This window comes from Nerophis ophidion, linkage group LG17 (assembly GCF_033978795.1).
Source record: "Nerophis ophidion isolate RoL-2023_Sa linkage group LG17, RoL_Noph_v1.0, whole genome shotgun sequence".
Lineage (NCBI taxonomy): Eukaryota > Metazoa > Chordata > Actinopteri > Syngnathiformes > Syngnathidae > Nerophis > Nerophis ophidion.
The window spans coordinates 22,417,255-22,439,222 of record NC_084627.1 but is presented as its reverse complement, the minus strand read 5'-3'; the positions used below and the strand labels follow the sequence as shown (position 1 = coordinate 22,439,222).

The window sequence follows — 21,968 nt, the reverse complement described above, 5'->3', positions numbered from 1 at the left end:
CACCTAAAAACTTCAATGCACATTTTAGGGAAAAGTGCCATAACTTTAATTCATTTTATTATTTGTATTTTTTATAAATGCACACTATCAACATAGAAATGCCACTTTTAACATGTGAATTAAAAAACAACAACTATGAGGTGGCGACTTGTCCAGGGTGTACGCCGCCTTCCGCCCGATTGTAGCTGAGATAGGCTCCAGCGCACCCCGCGACCCTGAAGGGAATAAGCGGTAGGAGATGGATGGATGGAACTATCAACTGTTCATTGCTACACAGATCACCTTCCTGTGCACAGTTCCAAGCACTCCATGGGGTCCGGACTTGATAATTTTTGTATTAGTTAGATCCAATAAATGATTAACTGAAAAAACTAAATGTAAATTTTAAGTTTTTTTCTAATCGATTTATCATTAAAGCCCTAAAGCAGACAAAATATAAGCGTAAGCGTGAACATGTTAAACACATGGTGTGAATTAATTATCTTTATTGGATATTGAAAAAAGTCAGGATTAAATAAGATAAACTTCTTCTTACAAAACCCATAACCAGTGAAGTTGGCACATTGTGTAATTTGTAAATAAAAACTAAATACATTGCAAATCCTTTTTAACTTATATTTGATTGACAAGACTGCTAAGACAATATATTTATTGTTCGAACTGAGAAACAAAATGTTTTTTTTGCAAATAATCATCAACTTAGAATTTAATGGCAGCAACACATTGCAAAAAAGTTGGCACAGTGGCATTTTTACCACTGTGTTATGTGGCCTTTCCTTTTAACAACACACAGTAAACGTTTGGGAACTGAAGAGTCCAATTTTTCAAGATTTTCCGGTGGAATTATTTCTCATTCTGTCTTGATGTACAGATTAAGTTGTTCAACAGTCCGGGGTCGCTGTTGTGGTATTTTAGACTTCATATTGCGCCACACATTTTCCATGGGAGACAGGTCTGGACTACAGGCAGGCCAGACTAGTACCCGCTCTCTTTTACTATTAAGCCACGCTGTTGTAACGCGTGGCTTGGCATTGTCTTGATGAAATAAGCAGGGGTGTCCATGATGACGTTGCTTGGATGGCAACATATGTTGCTCCAAAACCTGTATGTACCGTCCAGCATTAATGGTGCCTTCACAGATGTGTAAGTTACCCATGCCTTGGGCACTAATACACCCCCATACCATCACAGATGCTGGCGTTTGCACTGTGCGCTTACAACAATCCGGATGGTTCTTTTCCTGTTTGTTCCGGAGGACACGACGTCCACAGTTTCCAAAAACGCTTTGATATGTGGACTCGTCAGACCACAGAACACTTTTCCTCTTTGCATCAGTCCATCTTAGATGAGCTCGGGCCTAGCGAAGCCGGCGACGTTTCTGGGTGTTGTTGTTAAATGGCTTTCGCTTTGCATAGTACAGTTTTAACTTTCACTTACAGATGTGGCGACCAACGTTAGATACTGACAGTGGTTTTCTGAAGTGTTCCTGGGCCCATGTGGTGATATCCTTTACACACTGATGAACCTTTTCGATGCATTACTGCCTGAGGGATCGAAGGTTTGTAATATTAGGGCAGGGCGATATGGCCTTTTATTAATAAGTCAATATTTTTAGACCATGTCACAATACACAATATACAGTATATCTCGATATTCTGCCTTAGCCTTGAATTAACACTTGATGCATATAATCATGCAGTATGATGATTCTGTGTCTACATTAAAACATTCTTATTCATTCTGCATTAATATATGCTAATTTTAAACTTTCGTACAGAAAGGGAAATCACAATTAAGTTAATTTACCAACACTGTTTTTATTAAACAGTTATTAAGCAGTGGCATGAACATTCATGTAATTTCAAAACAGAAAGTGGGGGATTGTCAGACATTTTGAAACACGCTATTAGTGCACTTTTATGCATGATGTCACTAAGATGATTTATTAAAACACTGAATTAAAGTGCACCTTTTTGTAAAGAATGCCACTACAAAATTTCAAAACAAATAAAGTTCACTTTTGTGCACGATGTCACACAAGATATTTCAAAAACTGTAAAATAAAAATAAGCTGCATAATAGGAAATCAAGTAGTGTATGTCCTTCGCTATATGGTAGGTTACTGCAGACGTTATCTCCTTCTGTTGTTGACTATTTTTCGTTGATGTGGAAATGGAAGACGCCAGGCTAAATTGGGTCAGTGCTGGTTGCTTTGGCATTTTGTTGGGTGTGGCACCGGCCGGAGATGTTGACATGCAGAGTTTCAAGCACTCTTCACTCTCGACACTCTAAAAATTTGTAGTTCTGCTACTTTTTGTAGCAACGCTTTTCCCGCATACTTTACATATTACGATTGTCTGTCCAACATCTTCCCGCTTGAAGCCAAACCACCACCAGGCGATGGACCCCGTGCTGTTTTTCTTGGGAATTAATTCCTTCTCCATTTGTTTACAGATTCAGATCTTTCTCTCTGTCGTATTACCACACGCATGGCTCCGCTAGCATCACCTGCCACAGCTAACTTTACCCGTTCTGCTACTTCTCTGCTCCGTCAGTGCGTATGACGTTGCATGTGCTACAGTATGTTACATATGTAACACGGTGCGCTTGTTTTATGTCTCTGTGAGAAGCAGAGACAACAAAGAGTGAGAAACACCTGTAGTCTAATGCCCGCAGCTAAAAGCAACTGTGTGAGAACGTATGCCCGAATATCACGATATAGTAATTTTCTATATCGCACAGAGACAAACCCGTGATATATCAAGTATATTCAATAAACTGCTCAGCCCTACGTAATATCATCACTTACGAGCAGTAATTTCTCAAGATTATCTGAAGCTTTTGATGATATTACAGAAAGTAGATGGTGAAATCCCTAAATTCCTTGCAATAGCTTGTTGAGAAATGTTGTTTTTAAACTGTTTGACAATTTGCTCACGCATTTGTTGACAAAGTGGTGACCCCGCCCATCTTTGTTTGTGAATGACTGAGCATTTAATGGAAGCTGCTTTTATACCCAATTATGGCACCTACCTGTTCCCAATTTGCCTGTTCACCTGTGGGATGTGTTTGATGAGCATTCCTCAACTTTCCCAGTCTTTTTTGCCACTAGTGCCAGCTTTTTTAAACATGTTGCAGGCATCGAATTTTCAAATGAGCTTATATTTGCAAATTATAACAAGGTTTTCCATTTCAAACGTTTAGTATCTTGTCTTTGCAGTCTATTCAATTGAATATAGGTTGAAAATGATTTGCAAATTATTGTATTCTGTTTTTATTTACGATGTACACAACGTGCCAACAGCAAAATCATAGTTGCCACACCTTGACAATAAGGATGTTTTATGTGAAAACAAATTAAAGTAATAATTTGTATTTTAGCCTCCAGAAGAAGTCGAAAGTCTGACGCTGTTTTTAACCTTTATTGCCAATCTTATGCTAACAACCAGCCCAAATCCATGCAAACACTTTTGTCTTTGTGCTTCTCCAGACAAACAACAGCATTTCCCCATTCTCTGCCAATCCACTTTCAGGCAGAGATGGTGTCTTTGCGATAATGGGAAAAAATAACATCAAATCAAAATCACACAAACATAAAACATAACCACCAGTAGGTTGTTAAAGTATGAATCAATTTACAGTATATGGCCAAAACTATTTGGCCACCTGCCTTCACTCACATATGAACTTGAAATGCCATCCCATTCCTAACCCATAGGGTTCAATATGATGTTGGCCCTCCTTTTGCAGCTATTACTGCTTCAACTCTTCTGGGAAGGCTGTCCACAAGGTTGTGGCATGTGTTTATAGGAATTTTCAACCATTCTTCCAAAAGCGTATTGGTGAGGTCACACACTGGTGTTGGTCGAGAAGGCCTGGCTCTGTCTCCGTTCTAATTCATCCCAAAGGTGTGCTATCGGGTTTAGTTCAGGATTTGTAGGCCAGTCAAGTTCATCCGCACCAGACTCTGTCATCCATGTCTTTATGGACCTTGCTTTGTGCATTGGTGCACAGTAATGTTGGAAGTGGAAGGGGCTCGCTCCAAACTGTTCCCACAAGGTTAGGAGCATGGAATTGACCAAAATGTTTTGGTATCCTTGAGCATTATAGGTTCCTTTCACTGGAACTAAGGGGCCAAGCCCAAGTCCTGAAAAATAACCCCACATAATAATTCCTTCTCCACCAAAATTTCCCACTCGGCAAAATGCAGTCCAAAATGTACCGTTCTCCTGGCAACCTCCAAACCCAGACTCGTCCATCTGATTACCAGACAGAAAAGCGTGATTCATCACTCTAGAGAACGAGTCTCCACTGCCCTAGAGCAGTGGTTCTCAACCTTTTTTCAGTGATGTACCCCCTGTGAACGTTATTTTAATTCAAGTACCCCCTAATCAGAGCAAAGCATTTTTGGTTCAAAAAAAGAGATACAGAAGTAAAATACAGCACTATGTCATCAGTTTCTGATTTATCAAATTGTATAACAATGCAAAATATTGCTCATTTGTAGTGGTCTTTCTTGAACTATTTGGAAAAAAGGATATAAAAATAACTAAAAAACTTGTTGAAAAATAAACAAGTGATTCAATTATAAATAAAGATTTCTACACATAGAAGTAATCATCAACTTAATCTTTGGGGATTGTAATAGAGATTCATCTGGATTCATGAATTTAATGCTAAACCTTTCTTCACAAAAAATAAGTCCTTAACATGAATATTTATAGAACATGTCCTCAAAAAATCTAGCTGTCAACACTGAATATTGCATTATTGTATTTTTTTTTTCCTGAGTTTATGAATTTACATTCATATTTTGTTGAAGTATTATTCAATAGATATATCTATAAAGGATTTTTGAATTGTTGCTGTTTATAGAATATTTTTTTAAAATCTCACTTACCCCTTGGCATACCTTCAAGTACCCCCAGGGGTACGCGTACCCCTATTTGAGAAGCACTGCTCTAGAGTCCAGTGGCAACGTTCTTTACACTATCCCACGCTTTGCATTGGACTTGGTGATGTATGGCCATGGAAACCCATTCCATGAAGCTCTCTGCGTACTGTACGTGGGCTAATTGGAAGGTCACATGAAGTCTGTAGCAACTGACTGTGCAGAAAGTCGGCGACTTCTTTGCACTATGCGCTTCAGCATCCGCTGACCCCTCTCTGTAAGTTTACGTGGCCTACCACTTGGTGGCTGAGTTGCGGATGTTCCCAAACTCTTCCATTTTCTTACAATAAACCCAACAGTTGACTTTGGAATATTTAGGAGCGAGGAAATTTCACGACTGGATTTGTTGCCAAGGTGGCATCCTATGACAGTTCCACGCTGGAAATCACTGAGCTCCTGAGAGCGGCCCATTCGTTGTAGAAACAATGTCCATGCCTAAGTGCTTGATTTTATACACCTGTGGCCGGGCCAAGTGATTAGGACACCTGATTGTGATCATTTGGATGAGTGGCCAAATACTTTTGGCAATATAGTGTATATAGCTTATTAGTGATGCATCAAAAATTTGGCCACCGGAAACAGTTTCGCCGTAACCGGATGTATTGACGTGAACAAGATGTATTCGATTGTCTGGAGCATCGTCAGCCTGTTTGCGAGGTGGACCCAGCTTTAATATATCCGAGATATGCCCGCAGACAGCGATCTAAAAAATGTAGAAATATCAAGAGGACAGTGGCGACTTTTTAGGAGAAAAAGTCCAACTGGAGCAACTGGGCGAAGCAAGTGGCATGTCATGTTCGCTTTTCATCGGGGACATCAAGGGACAGAAGTAGAGTCCCTAAACATGAGTACATTCTATTACAACACCAGAAAAAGATGCTATATTTGTTGCTAGTTGTTTTCAATAAAGAAAAATAGATTAATATTCTCAACAAAGTGCATTGTACAACAAGCAGCACCAAAGGAAAATACATTCTAATATACAATATATGTTGATACTGGGTAATAATAACAAAAATTAGCTTTTAAATGTATGTATACATGTTTTGAGCCTTCTTAAAGAAAATCATATCATCGCAAATTATATGATAACGTCATGATGACCTCGCCCCCACCACCACAGTTATCTTTGCAATCTTGGGGAAAACCTAATTTTGGTCATTAGGTATATAACAAGTATAGTCCAATGTTGTGACGTTGTGCGTATGATTTTTATTACTCTGCGCAATCTTTGTACCAGTAAAAGAAATACCAGTGTAAGCGCTTAAAACTGAAACCACAAACCAGACCTAATGTGTGCTTCATTGTCTGGAGTACCAGAGTAGCAAACTTTTAAATGTGACCTTGGCCGTTCTCTTCCTTTTGATGGATGAATTTCCATATTGATATGAATTACTGCTCCTGACTACCGGTTTCTAATGTCGTTCTTGTTTGATGCTCTGCAGTGTATATGATGAAGAGAGGAATCGTCTCCGCCTCAGAGCCTGGGAACAGAGAAACCAAGAAACGAGCCAAGCCAAGGAACTCACTGACAATGTACCGCTTTTTGGGGTGCCATACAAGGTACGGACTGATTTGATATGTTCATATGACAAACATGATAACAATTGTGTCTAAAAGGGGTTTTCAATGTCTGGCAAATTGATCCTACTCTCTGCAATCAATAGCCTAACTGGAGTATATTAAGTGAAATTAACTTGGCCTATTTAAAAAAAGATGATTTCCTCTATTTTTCTTAGGCTGCTTAGCCTTCTTTAGTCTTCTGGCACCCCACAGGGAAGGCTTGGCTCGCACTTTAAAAACCCCTGATTCACACAAATATAAACAAATTTGGTTTTGCATGAGAATTTCATACTATTGCTAGCCTTGGTTGGGGGTTGATTTAGTTCTCATGAAACTTTTGCCCCCCTGTCATTTTAGAGAAACAAAGGTGATGAACTTTCCGACAGGATCCAGAGGATGCTGGGCAGCTATGAAGATGAGAAAAATCCCACTGATCCTTCAATGTCCGTAACCTTGTTGCAGCCAAACTTGGATAACCCTGGCCAACCTCCCGTCCAAGACCAGGACCATCACATATCCAGTCAGGACAATACTATCCCTCCAAGTAACAGTAACACTTTCCAGACCATGACAGACGTCCCTGCTGCTCCTTCTTCTCCAGTCATCCATAGAGACTCTCTGCAATTGCCAAAGGGTACCTTCGATCATTCAATGGGCCAAGAGAAGAAGGGTGAGACTTTGCCAGATCTCAGGGAGCACGGTAGCAATCCTCAGGAAAGGTCTGCTCAGTTTGCGGATGTCAAGCCAATACCTATCCTACATTCCAGTGCTCCCAAAGTCGCACTTGCTAAAGACACCCTTGAATCACGTCAAGAGTCCATAGAAGGGCAGTCGGCTGCCACCGCCGTGGATGTTTCCGCGTGTAACCTATGGCAGTCGCCGGCAGATGCTACCCAGGTGTATCAGGCTGGCAAGAGCGGAAACTCCCTCCTTTCACAGAACTTCCCTCCGCTCTCATCATCCAAGCAGCCCAGCGTAGTCATGACCCAGAAGCCGACAGCGTATGTGCGGCCTACCATGGATGGTCAGGACCAGCTGCTCAGTGGGTCGCCTGAGTTGAAGCCTTCATCTGAGCCATATATACCTCTACAGGAGATCCGTAAGGTCGACCATTGCAAGACCAAAGCGCTGCATCAATATTTGGAGGTGAGAACTGAATTGTGTAAAACTTTAAACGAACGATTAGTAGACTATAGTTTTATTCCCACAATGGAAACAACCAGATTTTGAGTGTCAACCATGCGTTTTACACTCAAAATCTCATTGTTTCCTTTAGTGTAGTCACTCAAATCCAGGCTTAAGCATGAGTGGAAAAGGCTTACACTATTGTATTAGAGCCCACTTTTTTAGGTCATGTTTTTGGAACAACACCAACGTCTCCTAGAGCACACCTTCGGTTTATTTGTAGATCACACTGCAATAGTGATCTTAATAGCCCAGGAAATGTGTCACAGATTACAGTTGTGTGCTGGGTGTTCCATTACATAGTAAAATAACAAGGGGGAGCATGTTGCCACGGATTGAGTGGCTCCATAATGACAGTTGATAGTACACGCAAATACGTCATTTAAATAAGGCGAAATACAACACTTTTGCACTTATCAAGTGCGCACACCCTCTTAATAGATCACCTGCAACATACTTGCACTTTTCTTGGTTTGTGTATGCTATGTGGCACTTGTTATTGGGAATTTTAGTAGATCAGGCCCATCAAACACATCCCTACAGCATGGTGCTGCCACCACCGACAGTGAAGCATGGTGGTGGCAGCATCATGCTGTGGGGATATGTTTCAGCGACAGGAACGGGGCGACTAGACAAGATAGAGGGAAAGATTAATGCGGCAAAGTACAGAGAAATCCTGGAAGAAAAAGATTGCTTCCCATCCAACCTGATGGAGCTTGACAGGTGCTGTCAAAAAGAATGGGGAAAGCTTCCGAAAGATAGGTGTGCAAAGCTTTTGGCAATGTCTTCAAAAAGACTTGAGGTACTACTGTGTTACTAGTAATGGACATGATAAAGCAGTATGTTGCTGAAGATGCATTCATTAAGTGCGGGGATGTACTCGCAATTTTGCTATGGGTTGAAACTTTGGGCCTGATCTACTAAAATCCAAAATGACAGGGGGGTATGGTATTGGCCTGTTTGAGTGGTGCCTTGTTTCTTCCTAACATGATAACTGGTATCGACACCAAAGGGTTCAATCTTTGTCTCAGACAAGTGAAATTTGTTTCTCATGGTCCGAGAGCCTTTCAGGCTCATGTTGGTTAGGTATATGCAATAAAGGCCTGATTAGTGAATTGTTATAGAGATGGTTGTCCTTCTGTAAAGTTCTCATCCCTCCACAGAGGAATACTGTACCTTTTGACAGGGTGACCCTGGGGTTTTTGTTCACTTCCCCTGACTAGATTAAGATAAATGCAGCAATTTACAGACATCCTGGATGAAAATCAAGGCTTCTCTTCCACTCTGATGGAGCTTGATAGGTGCTGCAAAAAGGAAAGGCAGAGAGAAATTGGCAAACTCGGCCAAAGATAGGTGTGCCAAGCTTGTGACATTTTATTCAAAAAGACGTGAGGCTTTAATTGCTGCCAAAGGTGCAAAATATTGAACGTGAATACTTACGCACATGGGATTTAAAAAAAAAATATATTTTTTATTTTTAATAAATTAGCAATTTTTTTTTGTAAAAAAACAAAAAAATAATTCATGGTCATTATGGCTTATTGTCTGTATAATTTTAAGGGGAAAAATAAATTCATTAAATGTTGTAATAAGGCTGTAACATAATGTGGAAAATGTGAAGCGCTGTGAATACTTTCTCGGGTGCATGTGTGTGTAACAAAGTTAATACTCGACCGTCCAGTTTGAGTCAGGACTATACTGAACGAATTAAAACACGTCAAACACAGTTAAGTAAAAGGAGAAACAGCAATGTATAACACTATATTAACTCTTTATTGCTAAAACAGCACAGGTCTGTTACAAATACTAAAACCGATTGGAACTCAAAAATGCTCCCAACTAAAGGGGGTCATATATATATGATTTTGTTTCTTCCATTTAAAAACACTTTTCTTGTGGTCTACATAACATGTAATGGGGGTTCTTTAGTCAAAATGTTGCATGGATGTTGTTGACAATCTTCAAGCCAATTTCTGACCCTCTTTTCAGGATGCACTATTTTTTAGCTGTCTTATTTACGTATTTAGTTTACTGACAGATATACATTAGGTTCAAACTATACGGGCCTTTGTATTATAAATTGCAACAGCGGAGTATGCATGTGCATATACGGGCCAGTCTACCCCAAAACAAGAGGATAGAAAAAAGGAGCTTTTTGACTGCAACGTCAGACTACAATGTGCATAGCTTTTCAGGTAAATCTCTACCATATATATGGAGATATTCCCACTGACGTCACTTGTGGGGAAAAAAACGTCACAAATTGGGCAAATTCCAATTGTCTCGTTTGAAAGGAAGTATGAAGGAAGGCAAGATTGTTTATACATATCTCTGCCATGCCTCCATGGTTTGATTTCAAATTTTTGGGACTTATGCAAGTCCCAAATACACAAAAAACGGTACCATTAGGTAAGAAAAGTTGCTTTTTTTGCGTAATAGGTAACCCTTAAAGCACAACTAAAAGCAGAGAGACCGCTCGAATCTCAAATTACTCGTAAGTTAAGGCAGTGTTTTTCAACCTTTTTTAAGCCAAGGCACATTTTTTGCGTTGAAAAAATCCGGAGGCCCACCACCAGCAGAAATCATAAAAAAAAAACGAAATTCAGTTGACAGTAAAAAGTCATTGTCGCAATTGTTGGATATGACTTTAAACCATAACAAAGCATGCATCAATATAGTTTTTGTCTCAAATTTGTTGTACCGTCACCACCTGTCACATCACACCCTGACTTATTTTGAGTTTTTTGCTGTTTTCCTGTGTGTAGTGTTTTAGTTCTTGTCTTGTGCTCCTATTTTGATGGCTTTTTCTCTTTTTTTTGGTATTTTTCTATAGCAGTTCCATGTCTTCCTTTGAGGGGTGTTTCCCATATCTACTTTGTTTTAGCAATCAAGAATATTTCAGTTGTTTTTATCCTTCTTTGTGGGGACATTGTTGATTGTCATGTCATGTTCAGATGTACATTGTGGACGCCGTCTTTGCTCCACAGTAAGTTTTTGCTGTCGTCCAGCATTTTGTTTTTGTTTACTTTGTAGCTAGTTCAGTTTGACTTTTGTTCTGCATAGCCTTCCCTAAGCTTCAATGCCTTTTCTTAGTGGCACTCGCTTTTTGTTTATTTTTGGTTAAAGCATTAAACCCCTTTTTTACCTGCACGCTGTCTCCCGCTGTTTCCGACATCTACAAAGCAATTAGGCTGCTACCTACTGACATGGATGAGTATTACACGGTTACTCTGCTGAGCTCTAGACAGCACCGACGACTCAACAACATCACATTATTTGCAGACTGTAATTACTGGTTTGCAAAATATATTTTTTACCCAAATAGGTGAAATTAGATAATCTCCTACGGCACACCAGATTGTATCTCAAGGCACACTAGTGGTTGGAAAACACTGAGTTAAGGGACTTGTGTGTAGAGCTCTGTGCTAAATTGTGTGTGTACGGGTGTGTTTGTGTGCGTGTGTGTGGGTATGACCTCTGCGTTCTACTATGACGTGACTCACGTGCTGTGAAACAATAGACAAGCTTTGTCACCACTTGACATAAGTGGCCCGTGGACTATCTCTCAAAGACTGTCGAGGGAAAACAGAGAACAGCTTTTACAACAATGAGAACTGCAGTGTGCTGACATAGAATTTATTCGGTGTGTAAGTGACGCTGCTGCCCGCGCATTGTGTCACATTTGTGGGTTGAACGTCATTAGAATTTTTTTTTTAGTCTGAGCTAGACCTAGTGGTGTGGATTTTACTCTGGTCTTTTGAAATGTTTACATTGGCCTGTAACAGAAAGACCAGGTGATTGGACATATGTTGTGCAATGCAAGGCTTTTGTCTTTGGTTAGTTCAATAATCAGGTGACCTCTTGCCTGATATGAAGTAGACAACATGGTGTTTTTTTTCTATTAAGTGTGTCACCAAGTAAGAGTGCAAAGTGTGTAACTTTTGTTGTCTAATACAACTACACTACAAATCAATAAAACTTGGTTGAAGAATGATAAGGGCGCCAACTACTGTCATATCTCCCAATCTGACTTTTTGACCTTAAAGTACTCAAGTTAAATATTAACACTGACTTTTCTCTGATGTAGACAGAGAAGTCTGTTTGGTCTTCTTTAATAAGGCTCTCCTTACTACGTATTCTTTAATTATGGTATGGTTTATCATACATCCTGCACTCATTTATTAGTATGCGATGTTTCGGCCAATTTGAATGAATGTTTTTAGAAACGTATTTGCATAACAATGTATCTATTTATCAGTGATTATCACGGACTAAACTATGGTAGCTCCATGTTAAACACAGAAAGTAAACAAACTGTCATTAACTGCTGAGTCAGCAGAAAAAGGGTAGGATTACATGTACTGTTTCCTCCTACCACATTTGGGACATGTTGGATCGTGGGAAGTTTAAACCTGCAATGAACTTAAATGTTTCTTTGTAGACGAGGGCAAATGAAACACTGCGTGTTGAAGACATTTTAAAGGTAAGCTTATAGTTGTCTCTTTCCATTATTATTTTCATCAGGAGCTCTACAACAAGTTTTTATTTTTTTTGTGTTTGTAGGAGATGGCTCATTACTGGCCGCCCCTCTTGACAGCCATACACATTTCTAATAAATCTGACGTACCCCCAGCAAAGGTAAGGTCCCTCTATCACGATCTTGTGTGTGTATAAAAAAAAAAAAAATTCAATTAACCAATTTACTAATTTAAAAGTCTACTCTGACTTTATTCTAAATTTAAAACAAGTTCTTGTGGTCTACATCAGTAATTCTCACACTGTGGTACACGTACCACGAGTTGCACGCCAAAGAATGTGAAATGAATTTAATTTGATTCATTTTACAAGTAGTGTTTTATTTTCCTTTATAAAAACACAATGTTACTGTTCAAACTGTGTGTAATTTTACAGTGGTCAAAATATTTAATATACTTGTCAAATAAAACCTCTGCCTTGTTTTTAATGAATACTTTAGGCCTACTACACTACTGTAGTTTAATGTTGGTCGTTATGGTGGTACTTCGAGAGCCAAGTGTTTTCAGAGGTGGTACTTGGTGAAAAAAAGTTTGAGAACCACTGATCTAGATAATATGTATTGAATAGGCTTTGGTGTAAATTTGCGGGCATAAACATCCAACACTGTGTAAACTGGCATCAAAATGTGTGAACCTACGGTTTAAAGCTTTGGCATTCTTTAACTAAAGTATCCAACATTGTAAAAACATTAATAAGTCAGAAATGACAAAAATCCTCAGTAGTCAGTTCTTCAGTAGGTAACATTTTCACATTCATAAAACTCATGCAAGTGTAAAAGGTAGGGATGTTCCGATAAGGTTGTATGATGCCGATATAATCATCCATGAGTGAGATTGGCTGGGACAAATCACATGTATTAACTGAATTTTTCAATTTATTTTTGGTGAGTGCTAGTGACAGTGTAACAATATCAACACAATAGTTTCACTAGTTCCTTATTCTCCATCTCTGTGTGTAGTATGTCCAGCCTTGTCCTCCAGTGATAATATTACTGAATAATGATAGTCACGCTAGAAAGAAATACAGTTTATTGCCATAATGGAGGTGATTATCAGTCTCGACCAGTGGTTCTCAAATGGGTGTACGTGTACCCCTGGGGGTACTTGAAGGTATGCCAAGTGGTACGTGAGATTTTTTACAAATATTCTAAAAATAGTAACAATTCAAAAATCCTTTTTAAATATATTTATTGAAAAATACTTCAACAAAATATGAATGTAAGTTCATAAACTGTGAAAAAAAAATGCAACAATGCAATATTCAGTGTTGACAGCTAGATTTTTTGTGGACATGTTCCATAAATATTGATGTTAAAGATATCTTTTTTTGTGAAGAAATGTTTAGAATTAAGTTCATGAAACCAGATGGATCTCTATTACAATCCCCAAAGAGGGCACTTTAAGTTGATGATTACTTCTATGTTTTTTATTTATAATTGATTCACTTGTTTATTTTTCAACAAGTTTTTAGTTATTTTTATATCTTTTTTTCCAAACAGTTCAAGAAAGACCACTACAAATGAGCAATATTTTGCACTGTTATAAAATTCAATAAATCAGAAACTGATGACATAGTGCTGTATTTTACTTCATCTCTTTTTTTCAACCAAAAATGCTTTGCTCTGATTAGGGGGTACTTGAATTAAAAAAAAATTCACAGGGCGGTGGTTCATCATTAAAAAATGGTTGAGAACCACTGGTCTAGACAAGCGGCTCCACTGTGTGTGCAGAGACATAATTGGACCTGCTTGTAACTTGGGGGACTGAAAATAAATAGTGTCAGCCAGAGCGGATCAGCTCATGTGATTTGTAATAAAATGCATTAATCAGCACATACTTCTTCATAAAAATCGTCTGATCGATCGGCACATCCCTAGTGAAAATAAGTCAACCACCTTTAATATTGTGTACAAGTCTGTAAAATAAGCCTCACATATCTAGTTTTCTAACAGCCTTAATAGTTACAAGTGGTAAAAAGGGTTAAAATGATAAAACCATAACTTTGAAAATGAGCGAAAGTATGGTTGTTCTGGCGTGTTACTGCTTTCTTCACATAAATTCTCACATCTTGTTGGTCTGTGTTTTTGAATAAGTATTGCAGAAAGCCACATAGAACAAAGCAAAAGGGAAACATTCACTTGATGCGTTGAAGATTGCTAAACAGAGGTCTGGCGGTATATACGTCTGGCTTAATGTTATGCATGACAGCTGTTAAAACTGTATTTTTTTCCCCAATACTGAAGTGGTTTAGCCAAAGTCCTGTACTGGCCACCTTGCTGCGTATTAAAAAACTCCACTAAACAGAGCAGACAAAGCAGAAGGGCTGCAGCTATGCATCGATGTCAGATCATTTACCGAATTAACTCCCTAAGGAGGAACCCTGTTTCCCTTTAAGCTCTTAATGAGCTGTGCACTGGAGTCATACTTAGGTCAAACTACACAAACACACACGTTTGCAATACTCTAATCCCACAGTGACACTTTTTTTTTTTTTTTTTTTAAACAAATGTCAACTTCTAAATTATTTGAAGTAACTACTAAGTTTAACACCCCTCCTCTTGTGTTGCCTTTTTGTGTCCCAACAGGAAACAGGGCAAGTCTCTTCATGTCTGGGACTGAGTGAGTCATGACACTACAGTAGAAAACACGGTAGAAGTGCAGGACAAAATGGAGGATTAGGAGAGTTCATATTTACGAGATTGTGGTACATGCAAAAAAGTAACAAACACATTACCAAATGTTTACAACATGTGGTAATGCATTCCCCCTACACGTTTACAGGATAACACCCAATATTTCCAACTATTACAAGTATTAATTCATTATTAGTCATAATTTTTGAAAACATTTAAATATATACTGTATGAGTGTATGAATAACATGTATTATGTAAAATAAAAAAATGTATTGTAATTCAAAAAATGGCACTATCCATGCAGTCTCATCTAATAAATACAACTTGCATACAATAAACTATATAATGCAAAATAATGGTTAAACAGTGCAAAGTTGAGGAATGGCGTGGCGCGGTTGGGAGAGTGGCCGTGCCAGCAACCTGAGGGTTCCTGGTTCGATCACCTTCTACCAACCTCATCATGTCCGTTTTGTCCTTGAGCAAGACACTTTAAACTTGCTCCTGATGGGTCACGGTTAAGGTCTTGCATGGCAGCTCCCGCCATCAGTGTGGGAATGGTTGAATGTGGAAATACTGTCAAAGCGATTTGAGTACCTTGAAGGTAGAAAAGCGCTATAAAATTATAACCCATTTAACATTTAGTTTATGGAATCAATATAATGTAAAGTATATTAGATGCTGTCGTACCTCGTTTATCGCGTGTAATTGGTTCTGGATATGACTGTGATGAACACATTTACGGAAAGTTGAGTTGAGTTTGTGTTTATTTCGAACATGCAAGCATACAACATGATACATCACAATATCCAGTGTTTCTATTCGACATGTTCGAAAAGGAGTAGGAAGAAGCAGAGCTTATTTAATCCTACCCCTTTTCTTTTACATAGCAGTTGCTCAGACTTTTTCTTTGCGTCCTCTCCCATTGACAGGAAGTGTGACGTCTGTGACGCAAAGTACAATCATTATTATAAATCCGATATTTTTATAGGTATAGCAAAAAAAAACTGTTTACGACCTTCTGAGTAAGTTTCTCAACATTATGGCAATCTTTTAGACTTGCAATAACACCCTTTTAGTCACCTTAACACTGTTTTAATCCAGTATAGTAAGCCTGAGACTGAACCAATCAGTGACTACAATACTTAAAAGTATTGTAGTCCTTTAGTTGCCGATACTACTGTAGTATTGATATATTCTTTTAGTTCTATCAGCCATTTTATGCTCAAAAATGGACAAAAATGTTGTATTGTAAACCTGATAGCCTTGACAGTGATGTGTGTTAAGCCGCAATATTTGATGTAAATATTTAATATTTTGCTGTTCTGTTTCTTCCTTTTCTTGGTCACTGTATGAGTCAGTATATAGAGTAAAATGACTATATAATGTATCATAAACAAAGTGAAGTTTCAAGCCTTGTTACCCTATTAGCATTTGTGTACTTTCACAGATTCACTAATTCCATTTTATGTGAAGTAGCACTGAGCCAAAAAAGTCTCAACATTTTGTGCAGCAGGTGTGGAATTTCAGAGCTTGGTGAGATCCGGACAAACATTCTGGGCGCACGTTTCTGTGTTAGTGTGAATGCTCAAAGACTTGGATCATAGTGAGGAAGTAGACCTCGTATGCTCTTATGAATTATGAACTAAAGTGCCTTTGGGTTTTCATTTTTGGCTACATGTTGTTACAGGTTTTGGTTGGGTTATTTGATGCCAGATTGTTTGTTTCTTTTCCAGAAAGCCATGACCTGTCTTCTGAAGATTCCTCCAATCTCAATGTGCAAAGCTCCTCATTGTGAGTCTCTTTTTCCGACTAATCCTTATTTCACAATATGACCAAAGATGGGAACTATGAGCAGTAGACAGTTATTGAACTCACATGAACCTGCTGACTAATCCCCCCTTTCCAAAACAATGTTCTACTGTGATTACATTAAACTATCCATCATTTGTCTATTAGATGTGGAATGTTTCTGGAATTCAACCTCTACCAATCAGCTACAGTTTTTTTTATTTTACCAGCACAGTCAAAGACATGCAGTCCACATTAGTTCTTCTGAAAAAAACAAACAAGTACTTGTTTGTGATCATGTACTTTGTTTTGTTGAAGTCGGCACAAGGAGACTTATTCCAGCAGCGTGGAATCTGCAAGTTCCAGTGACTCAGACAGTAGCTCCAGATCTGACTCTGACAGCGAGAGCGCCACCGAGAATCCTCGCAGACCCCCACTGAGCAGCTCCAAAACAGAGGTAAATTACTCACTAATCAAAAGTATAGACAGTCTCTCATGGCATTGAATTAGGTCTCTCCAAACTTTTGGAAAAAAAGACACTTCATTAGGTACATCTTTAATGCGCTCCAATGCTACGCTGAAAAGTTGGACTTTAATTTACAAACTTGATTGGTTCTTGAACAAGGTTTGTAAATGACCAAAAAATTGTATTTGAAGCAAATTCCTCCATAGCAAATATTGTAAACATAAATGATGGGTTCCAACATCGACAAAAGTCAACCTGTACACTTTGAACACCATTTTAAAGCGCAATTGCTGGGTTGCGTATGACGTCACGTCCGCTTTGCTTCATCGCAATATAATTCACATGATGGTCAACAAGCTTGAGCGTAGGGTTAAATTAAGTGAGAAACGCGTTAGTAAATGAAGAATTTAAACTGAAAATGTGGATTTGCTGTGCTGTTCCCAGCATTCAAATAGAGTCCCGACAGATGTGGTTTATAAACGGAATAAAGTCAGGAAACTTACCAAAGTGCGTCGAGGGAAATGGCTCTCAAAAATATAACTTTTGTCATGTTCTGCAGTACACTCGGACCATGTTTGTGTCTGCATCAATAACTCTTGGCAAAGGCTTGTTTGAACATTTTATTTGATAAACTTTTTGTGTCACAATCAAGTTTATTCTCTATTTTAAAGCGTAAAGACAGGACAAAGAGATCACATTGGTTTGTTTATGTTCTTTTAAGTAATGTTCTAATTTCTATGCCTAAATATAACTCCAAAGGCTTTGTTGTGGACATAAACTAACGTCATATTAAGTGCAAGTAATAAATATTGTTATTATTGATCCAATCCACCGTATTTTGGTAGTCTGAAGAAACTAAAATCTTTGTTGTTGTGAAGTACACAACAATAAAGGCGGATCACATTATAGCATCTTTGGTGACATTCGTTAGTATCAATAAAATAGCCTTGATAGTAATAATAAACTAAATGAATATGCGTCTCATAGGCTAAACAGCATAAGGAATCTCGGTACTGCTAAATATTGTTGAATAATGAACAACAGGAAATCTAGCTAAATAATGACACAAAATACAAACTGCATACAAAAAAAAAAAAAAACTGCAGACGTGAATTGAAGATGACAGAAAATCAACTGCAAAAACGGACTTTTCATTGGCACCACAGCAGCATCTACTTATGTCAATCAAATACTGTAGTGAATACATGATGTCAAGGAAGTGCGTTTGAGGAGTGCAGTATGTCTACTTCGCGGATGCTGAATGACTTCAATCTTTTGAAAAACAATTCTTAAGAGTGTATGAATCCATGCCATCACATTTTAAATATTTTTTCATGCTCGCTTATATATTTGCCTTTAAACTAGGGCTGGGCGATATATCAATATACTCGATACATAGCGGGTTTGTCTCTGACTATATCTTGATATTCAAGTATACGTTCTCACGCAGTTCCTTTTAGCTGCTGGCATTACACTACAGGCTCTTCCCACTCTTTGTTGTCTCTCCTTCTCACAGACAGCAAGCGCACCTTCTTACACACGTCACATACTGTCACGTCATGCGTCACATACTTATACGCCCTCGCGGAGCAGAGAGGTAGCGGCATGGGTAACGTTAGCTGTGGTGCGAGTGATAATACGAGAGAAAGAAGGTGAAAATCTGCTTTCAAATGAAGGAAGAATTATTTACCAGGGAAAAAAAAAAGGGGGTCCATCGTTTGGCGGGGGTTTGGCTTCAAGTGGGAAAATGTCAAACAGACAACCGTAATTTGTCAAGTGTGGGGCAAAAGCATTGCTACAAAAGTAGCATTTCTGCTAATATGTAGCATCTTTTGAAAAGTCACCTGCTAGAGAATGAAGAGTGCATACTCTGCATGTCAACACCTCCATTCGGTGCCACACCAACAAAACGCCAAGGCAACCATTTCCACATCAACACCGTATGAAAAAAATTGTGAACAACATAAGGAGATAACGTCCGGAGTAACCTACCACATAGCGATTTGATTTCCTATTATGCAGCTCCTTTTTCTTTGACAGTTATTGAAATATCTTGTGTGACATCATGCACAAAAGTGCACTTAATTTGTTTTAAACTGTTGTAGTGGTGTTCTGTACAAAAAGTGCATTTTAATTTAGTTTTTTGATATGTCATCTTAGTGACATCATGCACAAAAGTGGACTTAATTTGTTTTAAACTGTTGTAGTGGTGTTCTGTACAAAAAGTGCATTTTAATTTAGTTTTTTGATATGTCATCTTAGTGACATCATGCACAAAAGTGAACTTAATTTGTTTTAAACTCTTGTAGTGGCGCTCTGTACAAAAAGTGCATTTTAATTTAGTGTTGTTTTAATACGTCATCTTAGTGACATCATGCACAAAAGTGCACTCATAGCTCATTTTAAAATATCTCTGACAATCTTGCCCTTTCTGTTTTGGAAATGACATGAATGTCTGTGCAACTGCTTAATAACTGTTTAATAAATACACTTTTGGTAAATTAATTTCCCTCTCTGCATGAAAGTTTAAAAGTAGCATATATTAATGCAGTATGAAGAAGAATGTTTTAATGTAGACACATAGAATCATCATACTGCTGTGATTATATGCATCAAGTGTTCATTCAAAGGTAAGGCAAAATATTGAGATATATAATGTGTATCATGACATGGCCTAAAAATATTAAGATATTAAAAAAAAGGCCATATCGCCCAGCTCTACTTTAAACCTTTCAAAATGTGCACTGATGAAGGTAAACACACAGACTAATGGGACTCTAGACCAGTGTTGTTCAACCTTTTTTGAGGCAAGGCACGTTTTTTTCATAAAAAAATCCGGAGGCACACCACCGGCAGGAAACGTTAAAAAATGTAAGTTCCACCAGGTCTGAGTTTGTTGGTGTTTTCCTGTGTGTCGTGTTTTAGTTCTTGTCTTCCGCTGTTATTTTGGTGGCCCTTCCTGTTTTGTCCGTGTTTTCCTGTAGCAGTTTCATGTCTTCCTTTGAGCACTATTCCGCGCACCTGCTTTGTGTTAGCAAGCGAGGCTATTTACGTTGTTGCTATCCTTCTTTGTGGGGACATCATTGATTATCATGTCATGTATGGATGTACTTTGTGGACGCCGTAAGTTTTTGCTGTCGTCCAGCATTTTGTTTCTTTTCTCTCTGTAGCCAGTTCAGTTTTACTTTTGTTTTGCATAGCCATTGCCTTTTGTGGTTTAAGCATTACTTAGTTTTTTACCTGCACACTGCCTCCCTCTGTGGTCTGCATATTGGGATCACAAAAAACCATCCTCGTCTCACCCGACACATTCCGACTTTTACAAAGCAATGAATTACCTGCTGCCACCTACTGACATGGAGTATTACGTGGTTACCTTGCCAAGCTCTACACAGCACAGACACTGAGCAACAGCACATTATTTGCAGATTATAATTATTGATTTGCTAAAAATATATTTTTGGACCAGTTAAGTGAAGTTGCATAATTTTCCACGCAGTTGTTGAAAAACACCGCTCTAAACCACCATCTGAAACCCAGAAGTGCCTCTAGGTCAGGGGTCGGGAACCTTTTTAGCTGGGAGAGTCATTAAAGCCAAATATTTCAAAATGCATTTCCGTGAGGGGGCCATATAATATTTTTAACACTGAATACAACTGTCAGGTTCAAACAGTGATGACATCTATTAAACAGACAAGAAGCAAGGAGTTAAACAGAGACTGGATTCAATTTAGCTCAATGAGGAGAAACCCGTAGACCTGTACTCTTGTACAGTGTCGTCCCACGCTATGACAAGAGAATTCTATGCCGCCTCTTTCATTTTGACTTTCCCAGATTACAACAACTAAATGCGTTCATCTCTTATTGTTTTTAATAACATTGTTTTTTCCTGAAGCTAACCAATTTTAAATAAAAACGTTTGACTTCTTGAACAGGTGCAGTAGAAACGGATGGATGGATTCAAATGCATGAGAATTCTTTATATTTTGAACGTTTTTTTTAACACTGTGATTACCAGTGGAATTATTAATTACTTATCGTGTTAAGCAACGTCAGCTAAGATTTATCTGAGAGCCAGATGCAGTCATCAAAAGAGCCACATCTGGCTCTAGAGCCATAGGTTCCCTACCCCTGCTCTAGGTCATGTGATTGCTACCTAGCAAAACAGTACTGTAAACATAACAAGGTGGTGATAGCTCAACTTTCTATTTAATAAAAAGTCAAAACAACTAGTTGAACTCTCTTCATTTGGAGATGCCCTGCCGACGCACACATACTGTCACTGGCCCTGTAGTGCACTCTGCTTGAAATCACAACATTTCTTAACTTTAACAGCCAGGTCTCTGCAATGATTAGGAATAAAAATGTTTACCTTATTGATTAATCGTTTCGATGTGCAGCGGAAAAAAAGGGGATGGGGCAGGAAAGGTTTCGACAACGCTGTGGGTACTCCCTGAATGTTTCAAACTACACATTGTTGTCCATTGCTCTCTTTAGACTCATAATAAGCTAGTAAAATTTGAGAAATGCTGTAAAAAGGCTAATAACACTTACAAGCACACAAAGTAACAAATAGAACAGTGTTACTTTACTTTGTTGACTGAACACCAGAGAACGATCCGCCAACCCACATTGCTGTGCAGCGAGGTACACAATAAATGGATGAAATGTTCTCTGAGATAAGGTATATTTTCATTCAGTCTGTGGTTTGTAAACCAAAAAGTTTGCACAATGAGGGATTCAAAAATCGAGGTAATAAAATTCAATTTTTACAAAGATAATGTTCTAATAGAAAGTGACATGAAAGAATACACTGACTTTTAGTGCGTTTATTAATTTTGCTTG

At 38.4% G+C, this 21,968-nt stretch overlaps 1 protein-coding gene across 1 annotated transcript in view; it reads left to right on the top strand.

Annotated features, from left to right (window-relative positions):
• The window catches only part of aff1 (AF4/FMR2 family, member 1), a 60,073-nt gene that overhangs the window by 20,413 nt on the left and 17,692 nt on the right, over window positions 1–21,968 (top strand). Inside the window, exons 2-8 of the mRNA XM_061876575.1 lie at window positions 6,397–6,514; window positions 6,872–7,660; window positions 12,141–12,182; window positions 12,263–12,337; window positions 14,820–14,853; window positions 16,603–16,660; window positions 16,976–17,114. Coding sequence (XP_061732559.1) covers window positions 6,397–6,514; window positions 6,872–7,660; window positions 12,141–12,182; window positions 12,263–12,337; window positions 14,820–14,853; window positions 16,603–16,660; window positions 16,976–17,114 — 1,255 coding nt within the window. The remainder of the gene's footprint in view (window positions 1–6,396; window positions 6,515–6,871; window positions 7,661–12,140; window positions 12,183–12,262; window positions 12,338–14,819; window positions 14,854–16,602; window positions 16,661–16,975; window positions 17,115–21,968) is intronic.